Source organism: Macrobrachium nipponense, chromosome 28 (genome assembly GCF_015104395.2).
Source record: "Macrobrachium nipponense isolate FS-2020 chromosome 28, ASM1510439v2, whole genome shotgun sequence".
Taxonomy (NCBI): Eukaryota; Metazoa; Arthropoda; class Malacostraca; order Decapoda; family Palaemonidae; genus Macrobrachium; species Macrobrachium nipponense.
In genome coordinates, this window is record NC_087217.1 from 63,572,109 (window position 1) to 63,589,156 (window position 17,048).

Consider the following 17,048-nt stretch of genomic DNA (forward strand, 5'->3'; position numbering starts at 1 on the left):
TTTTTTTTTTTCATTTACCATTTTGTGAGTATCCTCATCGGTTGATCTATAGGGTACATATCCGCGGCGGCCTAGACTAAGGCCGTTGCGGTTTTTCTATGCAGTTTTACCTACTGAACAAGAATTTTAAGTAATATTTATTCAGGCGACTGTCATTAACCCCCAGGGGCCAGTACTAAACACGGCGAAATACATTGGACGCCCCCAATCCCTAGTGGATGTCGTATCCGCGGTTACGTTCCTTGCAGTCCGTGCGGACTGCTTCTGTAGAAATACCCTTTGAGCATAATCTGTGATTGTCACTGGTGTTGCAGTTCGAAGTAACATGGGACAATCCAATGTAAAATAGCCCATATATGAAATGCATTACAAGGGGTTTTACTAACAAACATATGTTATAATCTTTATTTTCTAGTGCACTGGAGTCGAATGATCTTATTATAGGAAATAAAATAATTTAAAGGAAAAAATATTTAAGTTCCTGTACATGTACTTATTGACTCATCTCTACAATTTATTCATTAAATTAACTTCTGAATAAGTTAAACATCTCTGTAAACGAATGCTACTCACCCATGCATAATGCAGATAATGTCACATTCTAAAGGTTAATATATATATATATATATATATATATATATATAATATATATATATATATAAATGTATATATATATATATATATATATATATATATATATATATATATATATATATATTACTGGTAACCACACAAATTCACTCATACGTTTAAGAAAAGATCTTTTATATACGAAAGGGTAATGTAAACTCAGACACCATTTCCTGTTATTGCATTTGTCGTTTTTTCTCATACCAACAAAATGACCAGCTCAGACGTTGGGCATTCCGTTGAAGGTCGCCCACTGGTCGTCTTGGCTGTGGAGAGGCGGGGCTGGTCGGCTCTCCTCCGGTTGCCGACGCCTGTATTTGCAGGGGCTTTGACTGACTCTCCTGTAGTATTCGACCTTTACGTCAGGTGTTTGAATTCGAGCCTGTATGATGATGATTATAAGTACTTAATGTCTGTTACATTTCAGGGACACTAAAGTATCCGTTTCATTGGAATCGATAAGGAATATGATATTGATGTGCATTCCAGCTCTTGCAATACATTAAGAAGTGCTTAAAAGCTTTTCAGCAGAACCAAACTTTGCATGAACTTGGGATTCTTTTTAGCAAAGTTGACTGCTGAAAATGACTTAGGTTAACTGAAAGTCCACATGATTCGTCAGCCATTCACTTCATTGATAAGAACAGTGCATATGGCCTTTAAACTACGAGCTGCTGTTAGTTTGGCTCCCCTATTTGGGAAGAGCACAAAACATGAGTTAGAAAAATGTTGAATGAATTTCCCAGTCGAAGCCAAAAGTGGGACTAAGATGCTAACATAAAAATTATACCTTTTGTTCATTCTCACTGCTGTGTTATATTATTACTTTACAGGAACATATTGTACGCATTCATAAAGTTATAAAAAATAGGAGTTTACTTTCCCAACCGCACCCTTAAAAATAATACATAACTGGGCCGGTGTTATTACTGAAAACGAGCTAACACCACAGGCAAAGGCTTACTTACGAAGTACTCTCATTGTTTGTCGAAGCTCATTTTGAAAAATTTTAAATGAGTATTTTTCTTACAGAATTGTGGATCGCTTTAATAGTCATTTCGACGCAAGTTCCTGAGTACCTGGATGGTAGGGCATAAGGATGACAATCGTCCCATGATATTTCCTGCAAATGCTTTGTGTATGTATGTATGTATGTATGTATGTATGTATGCACGTATATATGACTGAAAAATATTTTCTGCTAAAACTGAATTTTATCTAATATAGGTTGCCCATAAAAACAGCAGAGGTAAAAGTTTACAGCTTTAACTGCCGGAAACAACTGTTGCTCTCTACTGTGTGTTGTGTATGTATGTATGTATACATATGACTGTAAAATATTTCTGTTAAAACTGAATATCATCTAATACAGGTTGCCCGTAAAAACAGCAGAGGGTACAGTTTACACCGTTATAATCCTGAAACAACTGTTTCTTTCTACTGTGTGTGTGTGTGTGTGTGTATTTGTGTGTTGTCTAGAAGAAATATAAAACTGCAAACATACTAACCATCTGCCTGAGATCAACCCTCAGGACAGGGGTTCGCGAGAGAACCAGTCCCGTCTGGCGATGGAATAACCCGACGTTCTGACACTCGAAGACACTGGCGAACTGATCGTAGTCGGTGTTATGGACAGTGAAGGCCGCATGTCCAGCTATCCCTGTATGAACAGAGCAATATATATTATTTACTACTTAAAACTGGTTTTGTTTTGCTATTTAAAGAGGGGGATATATGTAGTAGGAGTAATATATACATTTTTGCTATTTAAAACCGTTTTTGTTTTGCTTTTTAAAAACTAATAAATCGAAAAAGCAATTCTTGTACTTTTCCGACTGAAAAGTAGTAGTAACTGTAATATACATATCATCATCATCATCAGCCATTGCTAGTCCACTGCAGGACAAAAATGTTAATGGTCTCTCTATGCCAGTCTATACCCACAAATTTTCTTAGCTCGTCAAACCATCGTCTTCTCTTCCTTCCTCTGCTTCGTTTGCAATCTCTAGGGACCCATTCTCTTATTCTTTTCGTTCATCTATTATCTGACATTCTCATTATATGTCCTGCCCATTTCTTTTCCTTGCTTGTTGTTGTAATATCCTCTACTTTAGTTTGCTCTCGTATCCATGTTACTCTTTTTCTGTCTCTTAGTGTTATTCCCATCATTATTCTTTCCATAGCTCTTTGAGTTGTAATTATCATATGTTCTAAAGCTTTAGTAAGGCTCCAAGTTTCTGATGCATAAGTTAATACTGGTAGGACCATCTGATTAAATACTTTTCTTTTTAGAGAAAGTGGCATTTTACTTTTCATAATCTCATTTTGTTTACCAAAAGCTCTCCATCCCATGCTTATCCTTCATTTAATTTCGGTCTCATGTCCTAGGGAAACACTTGCTGTCTGTCCTAAATACGTATATTCATTTACAATCTCTAGAGGTTCGTCCATAACCCTTATTTGTTGTCTCTCTGCATTTTCATTGAACATTATCCTAGTTTTACTCATATTCATTTTCAGTCCTACCTTTCTGCTTTCTCTAATCAAATCTTCCATCATCTTTTGCAATTCCTCCCCTGAATCACTGAGTAGAACTATGTCATCTGCAAATCTTAAGTTGTTAAGGTATTCCCCATTAATGTTAATTCCTACATTTTCCAATCTAAATACTTAAAAACTTCTATGCACGCTGTGAATAATTTAGGAGAGATGGGGTCTCCCTGTCTAACTCCTTTTTCAATCGGAAATTTCTTAAGTGTTCTAACATAAGATTCATCTATTCCCTGCTTTTGAAGGGCTTTCCTTACTGCTGAAGTTCTGACAGAATCAAAAGCTTTCTCATAGCCTACGAATGCCATACATAGTGGTTTGTCATACTCTGTTGATTTTTCCTTTAGCTGGTTAATTACATGGATATGGTCAGTTGTTGAATACCCGCTTCTAAAACCTGCCTGCTCTCTTGATTGATCAAAGTCTAGCTGTCTTTCTATTCGGCCTAATATACTCTTTGTAAATATTTTATATATTACTGAGAGTAAACTTATTGTGAATTAATATAATGATAAAGTTTTTCCAAGCAGTAGGTATAGAACATTCTTGCAGACATATTGTGTAAAGTTCAGCGAGTTTTACTATAATTAAATCTTCTCCATCTATTATCAAATCAATTGTTAGGCCATCTTCCCCTTCTGCTTTGTTTCTTTTCATGCCTTTTAATGCTTTCTTTACTTCTCCTACTGTTACTTTTGGTACCGACTCAGCTGTTTCATTATTTCTATTGACAAAGTTATTTCTTATATCACTATTGTACAGCATTGTATAGAAATCCTGAGCAATTTTTATCACTCCATCTCTTTTGTTGATAATATTTCCATTTTCATCCTATAAAGCAAATATCTGTTCCAAGTCTTCTTTTCATCAACTTGATGCTTCTTCCCTTCTTTAGTGTTACTCAATTTTGGTCTGGTTGTGTTTACGAATGTCTTGGATTTTTAGTTTGTTTATTGTTTTAGCTAGTTCTGCTAATTCTATTATCTCTCTTGGAATTTTACCCTCATTTCCAATCGTTTCTTTATTAAGTTTGTGGTGTTTTCTGATAGTTTTCCTTGATCTTGTCTGGGAACTTTTCTACCTATCTCTTGTGCTGATTCAAATACAAATTTTTTTAAGTTAATATTCGTTTCTTCTTTACTTGCTTCTATTTCATCATGTAGCTGGGAGTACCTATTTTGAATAACACGCGCGCGCACACACACACACACACACACACACACACACACACACATATGTATATATATATATATATATATATATATATATATATATATATATATTATATATTATTCCTTTTCTCTTGGAATTTTACCCTCATAGACTTTTGAACACCTGATCGGTGTTCTTCCTCCTGGGTTTTTACAACGGTGTCCAAAAGTCTTTGGTTAACTTTTGCCAGTAATACAATTTTTCGATAAAATTGTGGATTTTTAGTGAAAGCTGATCTAATCACGAAAATGTGAATTTTTTACCAATATCTTTCGTTTTATACTATAACACTGGTTACACAGTGGATGATGGAAATAAACCAACACAGACAACTATAATAATAATAATAATAATAATAATAAATTATAATAATAATAATAATAATCATAACTAAAATAATAATAATAATAATAATAATAATAATAATAATAATTCTCTACAAAACCAGAAAATTGTACGAAATTAAATAATAAACGTAGTCGTATATCGAAAGTAGTTCACAACAAAACTACCCTATATACCTGACAACAGAAGAACAGAACTGAGTTTAGAATCTAGGCCTAGGCTGGGACCTATAAGGTGATTCAGCGCTGAAACGGAAATTGACAGTGAAATTGCACTGAATAAATTCTTAGGAGAGGGTGGTGAGCAAGATGGTAGAAAGAGAATATGAACAGAGGTCCAGTAAAAGGAATGAAAGCGGTTGCAGCTTGGGGCCGAAGGAAAGCTGCAAAGAACCTTAATCAATGTCTACAGCGCATGCACTATAGTAGATTCACATCACCCGTTCATCTGATGTCTGTCCTAAATACGACGTTCCTGGTTGGCTGTAGATAAGCCAATTACTGGGCTGGTAGCTCTTAGTCTCTCTCGAGAGTTCACATAGGCAGGATGTATATTACACCTCTCCTGAGGGATATGTCTTTCAAAACTATCCCTCAGGACTGATGTAACATACATCCTGCCTATGTGAACTCTCGAGAGAGAGACTGAGAGCTTCCAGCCCAGTGATTAGCTTGCCAACAGCCAATCAGGAGCATCGTAAGGGACTGGCCTAGACATCACATGCACGGGTGTTGCGAATCTACTATAGCCACCTACGGGACATACCTGACAACCTCCAAATGACTGCCATGGCCGCAGAGTTGTTTTTGTCGGGAACCGAAATCTTGCCCGTGTTGAAGGTGGAGTGGGGCAGCCTGAGGGCGTTGAAGAGGCCGTTCTCCTTCTCCTCCACGATCGACCAGGTGTCGAGAGAACCCGTCGACTTCGTGATGTTCAGGGACATGCATCTCTCGCCGTTGTCGAAGGCCTCCACCACGTACCATAGTCCTTCGAACTGTGGATAAAGGTCACTGCTGTAGGTTACTTCTCGAACGTCGGAGGATAAGGGTGATTCTCACCTCTCGAATTTTAATTAGTTTGCAGACAAGTTATACTTCTCGAATTTTGATTAGTTTGAAACCAAGTTCTACTTCTCGTATTTTCGATGACATTGATGACAGGTTTTAACTTCGCGAATCTTGGAAAAGGCTGATGCTAAGTTTCACTTCTCAAATTTTGGATTAGTAGGATGAAAAGTTTTACTTCACGAATTTGAATTAGTTTGATGCCAAGTTTTCTTGAATTTTGGATACTTGATGAAAAGCTTTATTTCTCGAATCTTGGATAAGGCTGAGGCAAAGTTCCACGTCTCGAATTTTAGATTAGTTTGATGCTAAGTTTAATTCCTCAAATTCTGGATCAGGATGATGCAAAGTTTTACTTCTAAAATTTGGATAAGAATGATGCTAAGTTCCACTTCTCGAATATTGGATTAGTTTGATGCCGAGTGTCACGTCTCAAATTTGGATAAGGTTGAAGCTGAGGTTTTTATTGAACTTTGGTTAAGGCTGATGCCAAATTTCACTTCTCAAATTTTGGTTTAGTTTGATGCTGTGTTTCAGTTCCTGAATTTGGTTAAGCTTCAAGTGATGCAAAATTTGACTTTTGGAATTATAGATTAGGTTGATGCTGTGCTTCACGTTCCGAATTTATTCAAGTGTGATGCCAATTTTACTTCTAGAAACTTTGAATAAAATTGATGCTGAGGTTTAGTTCTTGAAATGTAGGTAAGGTTGATGCGAAATTTTACTTATAGAATTTTCTTTTTATTAAGTTGAGGCTGTAATTCATTTCGCAAATTCTAGATTAGGCTAATGTTTCACTTCTTGAATTTTGGATAAAGCTGATACCAAGTTTTACTCCTCGAATTCTGGATTACTTTGATGCTACGTCAGTCCCCTAATTTTTTATAATAATGATGCGAAGGTTTAATTCTCAAATGCCTCCTCATTAGCAATTAAGAGTCGTTTAAACCTCGATATTCAAATAACTAAAGGATCAATAATAATAATAATAATAATAATAATAATAATAATAATACTTTATCAAAACTAATGGCTACTTCAGCAGCGTTACGCTTGTAGAGATTCTTTTCTGTTTTTCGAAAAGCGGTATTTTTTCAATACTACTTAAACAGGCTAATAGAGCGCATATGGAGGTTATTTTCAAATGCAGAGTCAAGATCACTGTATACATTTTTATATTTCAATTTAACAGATAAACTATGGAATCATAGTTCATCTGTAAAATTGAAATATAAAAATATATACACTGATCTCGACCCTGCATTTGAAAATGACCTCCATAGGCGCTCTACTAACCTGTTTAACTAGTACTGAAAAAGCCGCTATTCGAAAAATAGAAAAGAATCTCTACAAGCGTAACGCTGCTGAAGTAGCCATTACTTTCAATAAAGTATGCTTGAGAGAGGGTCTGCTTCCTAACTACAATAACAATCATAACAATAATCATTATCATTCACACCATAACTATTATTATTAAAAGGATATAAGGATATACAATCAACAAAATATATGACCGAAAAAAAAAGAAAAATAATAATTCTGTTAATATTGATCTGACCTTTTCCATGTCGAAATCGTTCATTGGCGGGACAGAGGGACACCTTCCCCAAAAATACTCAGCCGGAAGGACTGATCCAGCCATCAGTGACACTACTAGAAATCGAAGACACGACATCCTGCAAGTTAGGGAGAGAAGAATTAGCAATTGAGCCTTAATTCAAGTGGAACTAGATAATAAAGGTATCATTTTAAGAACGCAGCTGTTGAAGTTCTTAGAAAATAATATATATGGCATTTTCACGTATTTTAGATTAGAAGTAAAGTTATTAAAAAATAACATAAATTAAACAATCGCATATTTCAGAGCAGAAATAAAGTTATTAATAAAGAACATATAAGACTTATTCACGTATTTCAGAGCAGAAGTAAAGTTATCAAAAATTAATATATAAAACACGTTCACGTATTTAACAGCAGAAGTAAAGTTATTAAGAAAAATAAGACATATTCACGTATTTCAGAGCAGAAGTAAAGTTATTAAAAATAATGTATATAACACGGCATTCACGTATTTTACAGCAGACGTTATTAAAAAAAATAATATATGACACATTCACGTGTGACAGAGTGGAAAGTTATATTAGAAATAACATATAAGACATTCACGTATTTCAGAGTAGAAATAAAGTTATTAAAAATAACATATAAGACACATTCACGTGATTCAGAGCAGATGTAAAGTTATTAAAAATAACATATGAGACACATTCACGTATTTCAGAGTAGAATTCTACATAAAACTAAATGGATCTCGACAAATTAAGATTTTAGTTCAGTCTGGCGATGAGGTCTAAAATTGCAATGAACTAACGAGGACTTACGTTGAAAACCTCTCACTCACCACTATCAGGATCATCAGCATTTTAATTATAGTTTACTTACAAGAACCAGAGTGGTAATGTTATATGATTTTTACTTCTGTTTTGTCATCGAACTTTTTCTTGTACTTTCATTTACTCCGCAACGAAACACACTCATACAACTTTATGAAGCGAGCTGGAAAATAACAATTTCTTAGGCCTAACGCAATCATATATATATATATATATATATATATATATATATATATATATATATATGAGTCTTATCACATTACCGTGATACATATATACGCATTAAGCTACAAATGTCCTTTGATATCAATTCGCTCTACCTCGAAATTAAATATATTTTCTATATGTTAACGAAGGGGGAATTTTTAGTTAATAAGAGATTCGTCGGCTCTGGGAGCGAACCATGAAACCAAGAATTCAGGACGTACAGAGAAGTGCTATTACCCCCAAGGCTATCACGAGAGACATATCAATTCTGAGGTAGAGCGCATTAGATATCAAACGACATTTGTAGCTTAATGCGTATATATATATATATATATATATATATATATATATATATATATATATATATATATATATATAGTATAGTATAATATATATATATATTATTTATTTATATATATATATATATATATATGTGTTGTGTGTGTGTGTGTGTGTGTGTGTTTGCAGTATATAGGTATGCAAATACATACATACATATATTAATATATATATATATATATATATATATATATATATGCACACGTATTATGTCCATATATATACATATATATATATATATATATATATATATATATATATATATATATATATATATATATATATATAATATATATATATATATATATATATATATATATATATATAGAAAGAGAGAGACGAGAGAGAGAGAGAGTTTGTGACCACTGGATCTTGCGCAAAATCTAATAGATACATAATCTATAAGTATAAGTAACGAACATTTTGCCACATTCCATACGTATCAAACACTTTCCCCCTTCTGCAGATTCAAATAAAAGTGAACATGATGCTGGTTTCCATGCACTGAATGGATGGATTTGGCTCACAATTAAACTATTCTTTTTTTTAGATAAATATACAAGAGCCATGGGTTGAAACGAAAAAAGAAATCACTGTCCATAATCCGATCATCAATTCAAATTTTTTCTCATGTGAGACATGAATACTTTGTGTTGCAGTTTTCAAAGGCAATTATAGTTTCACTACCACCACCGAAGGCTCATAAGTAGCACTTCAAATCTCCTTATGCGCACTTGCCGTGGACCTCTGCGTTTTCGGGATGTTATGGATATCTATATATATATATATATATATATATATATATATATATATATATATATATATATATATATATTACGCAAACATGTAATACTATATATAACCTATGTATTTTAGACACATCTATTTATATACATACATATACACATATATATATATATATATATACTATATATATATATATATATATATATATATATTATATATATGTCTAGCAACTCGAAAAATAGAAGATTGTTGTAGGAGAAAGTACATCCAAGGTGGTCCTTAAAATACAATTATTGCAATGTTTCAAAACACAATGGTTTCATTTTCAAGCTGTAAAGACATAAAACAATTTTAAGGACCACCTGGGATGTACTTCCTCCTATAACAATCTTCTATATATATATGTATGTATGTACTATATGTATACGTATAATATATACATATATCACGTCGCACTATACCATCGCCTCTACGGAATCCTTTCCACTGAGAATGCAAAAGACAAAAACAAAACACACATAAAAAAACTATCAAAGAAACAAAACTGAAAAAAAACCTGCTTCTATGACTCTGACCTCCCTCTCTGATGACGCGTTGGGAACTGCCTAAAAATGCCTAACCAATTTATCCTTTTATACCCGACTTCCTGTCATATCATATCATAAATTTACTGACCGCTGGGAAGCAGGTTCGTAGATTTTGTCTGCTCATTTTTTTTTCTTTTATGGTCTTTGTTATGAGGTTCACATTTCCCTCGTTTTGTTTCTTATTAAATAATAATATAAATATAACTATATATATATATAATATATACATATATATATATTATATATATATATATATATATATATATATATATACATGCATGTATATATACATATATATATATAATATATATATATGTATATACATACATAATGTATATATAATGTATATATAATTATGTGCATGCATATATACCCATTATACTATAAAATTATTATATATATATTATAATATATATAATATACTAATAATTATAGATAAATAGATATATATTAGGATGAATCATTTATATATATATTTATTATATTACATACATATATAACAATATATTAATGCTACTTATATATATATTATGTCTATATTTGTAATTATATATATATACATATATATATAATAATATTATATCTATATATATATTATATGATATATAATGGTATTATGTATATCTTATAAACAGATATTATAATAATATAGATTCTATTAATCATTAGGTTATATAATATTATAGGTATATATCATACATTAAATATATATAAATTAGATATATATTAATATAATAATTATATATTAATTAATTGAGCAATGCATATATACATTATACCTATGTATGTAGTTTATGTATGTAAATTATAATATTTGTATAATACTATATATAGTTATATATTAAGTATAATGAGATATTCTTATATAATAACACTCACACGCATATATATATATGTGTGTGTATGTATGTAGATGTACATCCGTGTGTGAGCCTGTATAGACATATGTGCATAAACATACGAATACCTGCTCTAGGTTGGGACAAGCAGTTCGATAAATTGCAGTTCTGAATCATATCCTATCGGGTAAACGCGGCCCTTCTTAAAAACCTAAAATAATGCTAAGAACTATAACGGACTTTGAAACAAATAAATTTTCACGTAAACTTCGATAGTCAAACTGCATGAGTGATATGATGTACATCAGTTCGCCCATAGCTGTGCAAATTAAGTTCGACCACGAAAGTGGCGAATTAGAGGAGGCACACATGAATCAGTTAAAGACACCTTTTGAAGTTCTTGGTGATAGAAATAAAGAAAGAGAAGAACAGAGAAATCGTCCATTCAATGCCAGGTGCAACTGATACTTCTAGAAGTGGCCCCTGATAAGCGCAATTACGCAGCTGGCTGCAGCCAGCGACCAAGGTCATGCATGCCTTGGCATCATCGTGGTTTCTAGGGGTTTTAAAAGCCTCAACAGTTTCCTTCTTTTTTTTCTGAGAGAGAAACTTTGAGAAAATCTAACATTATCAATTATGAAAATATTATCAGTGTATGTAAAGTGTTTCACAGGCTGATTTAAATAAATTCATATTGCAGAAGCATTTCGCTTTTTTACTGCATGTGTTATAACGTATTATATATATATATATATATATATATATATATATATATATATATATATATATGTATATATATATTATACACATATATATATATGTGTGTGTGTGTGTATATATATATATATACATATATATATATATATATATATATATATATATATATATATATATATATATATATATGTGTGTGTGTGTGTGTGTGTGTGTATAATATGTAGATATATATTATATCGTGTATATATAAACATCGAGCTACAAATGTCCTTTAAAATCTAATTCGCTCTACCTCGGAATTAATATATTTTCATACATGTTAACCGAAAGAGAATTCCCCTTCGGTTAACATATATGAAAATATATTGATTCCGCGGTAGTGCGAATTAGATATTAGAGTACATTTGTAGCTCGATGTATGCATATTAATCACGGTAATGTGATATGTCTCATGTATATATAATCATATATACAAGTATATACATATATATATGTGTGTGTGTGTGTGTGTGTGTGTGTGTGTGTGTGTATAATTATGACATACCATCTGAAAATACGCAAACATACACAATACCAGAGACAAACATTTCGTTCTGGTCAGAGCAGTGAACCACAAGAGAAATTATATAGAAGAGGGGGAAAATATTACTCAGCGCAAACCTGATTGGATGTCCAGGAATACTACTACTCTAGGTGACCAATCTTCCCTGAATCACCATAATCGAACTGAGTACAAAAAGCCCAACAGGAAGCTTGCATTATTGCAGAGAATTTTGCCCCATAAAGTTCAAGGGAACTCCACACACGACTGGCTATTTGAACGTTACTGCACTCGCTCACAACCACACACGCAGCTACGTAGCTTATATATATATATATATATATATATATATATATATATATATATATATATATATATATATATATATATATATATATATATATATATATATATATATATATATATATATATATATATATATATATAATATATATATATATATATATATATATTATATATATATATATATATTAACATGGGTGCTTGTGTGGGCGTGAGTAAGTACTTTATAGAAACACCATTCGAATTCCACGCAAATTGGAATTATGGTCTTAATTGCATCAGCATAATCTCCATGAAGAAGTGATAACATATTAAATAGCAGATAATTAAATTATTGAGAATTACATTTCACATATATATATATCACGAGCAGGTAACTCATTTACTGCTGGCTTCAACTTAAGTAAAGTGAGAGTCATCTGTATGCGGTTAATCATTTCACCTTCCTCGGGAATCGAACCCTGCCTTTGCTGCAGATGAGTCGAGCATCAAGCGACAACCGGCCCATGCAAGCATATTATGCACTTGTATTTTTATGTATAATCTCTAACATGACTTTCCAATTAGCGTAGAATTCGAAGCGTGTTCCGGCATGTACCCTACGTAGATTTACCTTGCGTGCAAGTTACGAAAAATTTAAAGGGGCCATAATGAAACACTTTGTGATAACTTTCCTTACAGTTTATCTTTTTCACGGCGCAGATGTGCAGGAATCCTTGATAGGCCAGAAATTTGTTGTTACCTCAAAATTCAAGAATGCTTTATATTAAAATCTATTCATTCTTATTCCTGAGAATGTCTTCATCCATCTCAAGCAACAACAGCCTGGTATTCTTCCAAAAGAACGGAAACAAAACTTTAAAAGAGTCAAGAATGCGTAAGTAGGGCAACTAACTCATTCAGATCCATTAAGGTCAATTTAAGTCCAATTTCAGTGAAGTCGGGATCTCTCTCTCAGAGAATTCAACCGATCCTTAAGAACAAGGATTGTTTAGTTTCGTAATAACATCAAATGAAATTTTACCGCAATTTATAAGAGAAATTTAGCGCATTCACTAGTTTGCCTTTCTATTTCACTGGCCTCCTTAGAGTTGTTCATGTCAGAATACTTTTAATATAAAAAAAAACTACTTTTTGTCACCTTTAAGCTATAACTAAAAGAAATGTGATCCGACCTTCAAATGAGCAGCCACTCTTTTCTCTACCTTTACACCTTTCAGAATTTATTTAAAGCTTAGGTTATGGTACGACCCACGAGGAAGCACACGAGGCTGTGGAAGTAAAAATTCATTGGGAAGCTGCTTTTCTTTGCCTTTACAACTTTGAAAATATTTTAAAGCCTAAGTTATGGTACAGCCCACGAGGAAGCACATGAGGCTGTGGGAATAAAATCTCACTGGGAAGCCAGCAAGAACAAATACGTTCTGAAAAAAAAAAGGTACTTATGCAGAGCAAATATTCCAAAAGATAAGGACATGACTATATATTTATGCTCTCTGTCACAAGAGAGATGAACATGACCACGATTTCTCTCGGGTAAAAAAAAATTATATAAAGGAAATGACTTGATAATTAAGCTCCATTATGGGGAAAAATACGCCCGTGTCGCAATTCTATATTGTATAGTACCACAGGAAACTATAATTTCCCTTTTTCTTGTTCGATGCGCACGGCCAACGACTGATACGCAATTCGATGACATTTTTCCGAGCAGCGTCTGAACAGAGAGTAACAACGAAAACGATAATGACTGAATGAGATGAGCAGCTGGCGTCACAACTGAAATAATGAACAGAGAGCAACCAATTGAAGAATATCGACAGATTGACTTTGGTGAGTCAATTGACATCACAAGTACAATAACATAGTTAAAGCAGTTAGTAATAACACGAACGAAGAGAAAAACATGAGTTAGAAGAGGCACAGTAAAGAAATACAGAGCAGGAAATAAAGGGAAAGGAGAAGACAGAGAAAATATATGTACAAAATCAGAGGGACCTGAAACATCGGGAGTTTGAAGGCAGAATCTGTCATGCAAGTCCAAACATCCATTGATATTCAGTCCGGCATTAAATGGGTCCTTAAATCGATTATTTAGTGAATTTTTTTTTTCCAGGCTCCTAATTCTTCAACTAGATGGATCCGATTCGATCCACTTCACGGTGAAAATGAGGCCCCAAAGGCAGAAAGAACTACACGAGCAATGATTCATAGATAATAACTCATTCACAACCACAAACTGGAAAATGTGTTTCCTAGAAATCAGTGTCTTTCAGAGAAGGCCTACGTCGTTCAGAGCTCGCACTATGTTGCTTTTGGGAGTGACGGTTTTTATAACAATCTAACAAAGCTCGTTTGGAAATTGGAATAACATCGCCCATCCAACCACGAAAAATTCTTTTCCAGAAAGTATCAGTTTTCCAAAATGAAAAAAAAAAAAATTCGCTCAAAAACTCGTGTTGTACTATTAGAGAATGTCGGCCTTCATTACTCGATAAAACAACTAGTTCGTTTTAACACGCACCCCCCACCCTCCAAACACATTAAAAAAAAAACAAAAAAAACAGATATCTCCTCTTCCAGAAGTGATCAGTTCCCCTCTCATGTCGTAATGCTGGAGAGAAATAGCTTTTATTGAAAGACAACAAAAAAGAACTTATTAAAATATAGTTCGTTTACCCATTACATCGGAAGCTGCAATTCTGGAAGGGATTGGGTTTCTCCAGAATAATGTGTCCCTGTAAAATTCGTACTGCACTTCTGAAGTCTCACGAATTGGTAAATAAAATTTAGGCCAAACGTCAAGCGCTGGGACCTATGAGGTCATTCGGCGTTGAAAAGGGAAATAGAGAGCAAAGGAGGTTTTAGATGTTCAGCAGGAGGAAAACCTCTAAGCAGTTGCGCTACGGAACCATTTTTAGGAGAGGGTGGAAAGTAACATAAAAAGAAAGATAACACGAACGGAGGTACAGTAAAAGGAATGAAAGGGGTTGCAGCTAGGGGCCGAAGGATGCTGCAAAGAACCTTAATTAACGCCTACAATGCCCAACGCGAGGTGCACTGGCGGTACTAACGCCCTACAGGGAAGTCGCACGTATGCCAAGATCGTTAGTGAGTCGCCGTTTGACCTGTTTGGGTAAATTTTTGAAGCTTTTACAACAACTCATAGTGCTGAAATTATACCTGTTTTGGAAGAAGCGGAAAAGGGAATTATATACTATACTATGTTTTTTCCATCTGTCCACCCGCCTATGGCGTTTGCGTATGGTAACACTGCGTCCCGGGATTTAGATAGTTACATTCAGCTTACATCCAACAATTGCAAATGTACGCTTACATCCAACAGTTGCAAATGTACGCCCAGATATCCTTTTATTTACCTAAAACTTACACATAGCGAACCTATCTTAAGCCCGGGACGCAGTGTTACCATACGCAAACACCACAGGCAGGTGGACAGATGGAAAAAAAACAGAGTATAGTTTTATTCGTCACCCATATATGTTCTTTGAACTAAAAACAAAATATGAATGTCATCACTACCAAAGGAGCTTCAGAACACAGTTATTTCGTGTACTATTTTGAACAGCGACATAGCTTTTCTCACTTTCCTTTCAATAATAATATAATAATAATAACTCTCGTATTGTTCTTAGAGGTCCACAATCATAAAAAAATGTTGCGAGTTCGTGTATAATTTAAAAACCCTTTACAAAAAGCTTTCGAACCCTTCCCTAGGTTCATCTTCAGTCCAAATCTGAAATATATACTCTCACGAGTTAAAAAAAATCCGAAATATACACTCTCGCGATAGTAAAAAAAAAAAAACTCGTATTATTGACGTATCTGCTTAAGCTGGTTATAAAAATGTGGTGATCGTTCATAAATTTGAAAACGAAATTTCATGAAATTTTTAGTTCAACAAAACTGCAACGAAGAAACGAATCCTAGTGAGTTTCAAGTTTACACTCTGAACGGTCATATCGATTCAGTTTCATAGACATTTCGTATGGACGGTTTGCTAATAAAAACGAAATAGACAACAGAGTGGAATGGAACATAGAATTTAGACCAATGGCCCAGCGCTGGAACCAATGAGGTCATTCAGCGTCTGAAAAGGAACTTGAGAGTAGAAAGGTTTGAAAGGTGTAACAGGAGGAAGATGTCGCAGTTGTACTATGAAACAATTGACAGGAGAGGGTGAATAACAAGATAGAAGAGAATATGAATGAAGGTACAGTAAAAGGAATGAAAGGAGTTGCAGCTAGGGGCCGAGGGGACGCTGCAAGGAACCTGAAGTAATGCCTACAGTGCACCAAGTGAGGTGCACTGACGGCACTATCTCCCTAAGGGAGACATAGACAACAGACATTATATTAATAATAGGTATAATATAGCGTGCAAATATCCAAAAACTAAACAAAATTCCGTGATTAAGGATGAATTATTTTATACATGCTTGAATGTCAATGGGGGAAATAAACCAATCGGATGCAGTCAACATCATGATCGTCCGACTAAAAACCTTATCAGACCAGAAAAGCTTAAATCTCAACCATTCACGATTCGCTTAC

The 17,048-nt window shown here is 33.7% G+C and overlaps 1 protein-coding gene across 1 annotated transcript; it reads right to left on the reverse strand.

Moving 5' to 3' along the window:
- Positions 1 to 694: 694 nt before the first annotated feature.
- On the reverse strand, positions 695 to 10,089 carry LOC135201821 (apolipoprotein D-like). The gene is made up of 5 exons (XM_064231095.1): positions 10,063 to 10,089; positions 7,360 to 7,477; positions 5,503 to 5,731; positions 2,139 to 2,290; positions 695 to 1,012 (listed from the first exon to the last, which is right to left on the reverse strand). The coding sequence occupies exons 2-5, from the start codon at positions 7,474 to 7,476 to the stop codon at positions 851 to 853; spliced, it is 660 nt and encodes a 219-aa protein (XP_064087165.1). The 5' UTR covers position 7,477; positions 10,063 to 10,089; the 3' UTR covers positions 695 to 850.
- Between the last annotated feature and the right edge of the window lie 6,959 nt (positions 10,090 to 17,048).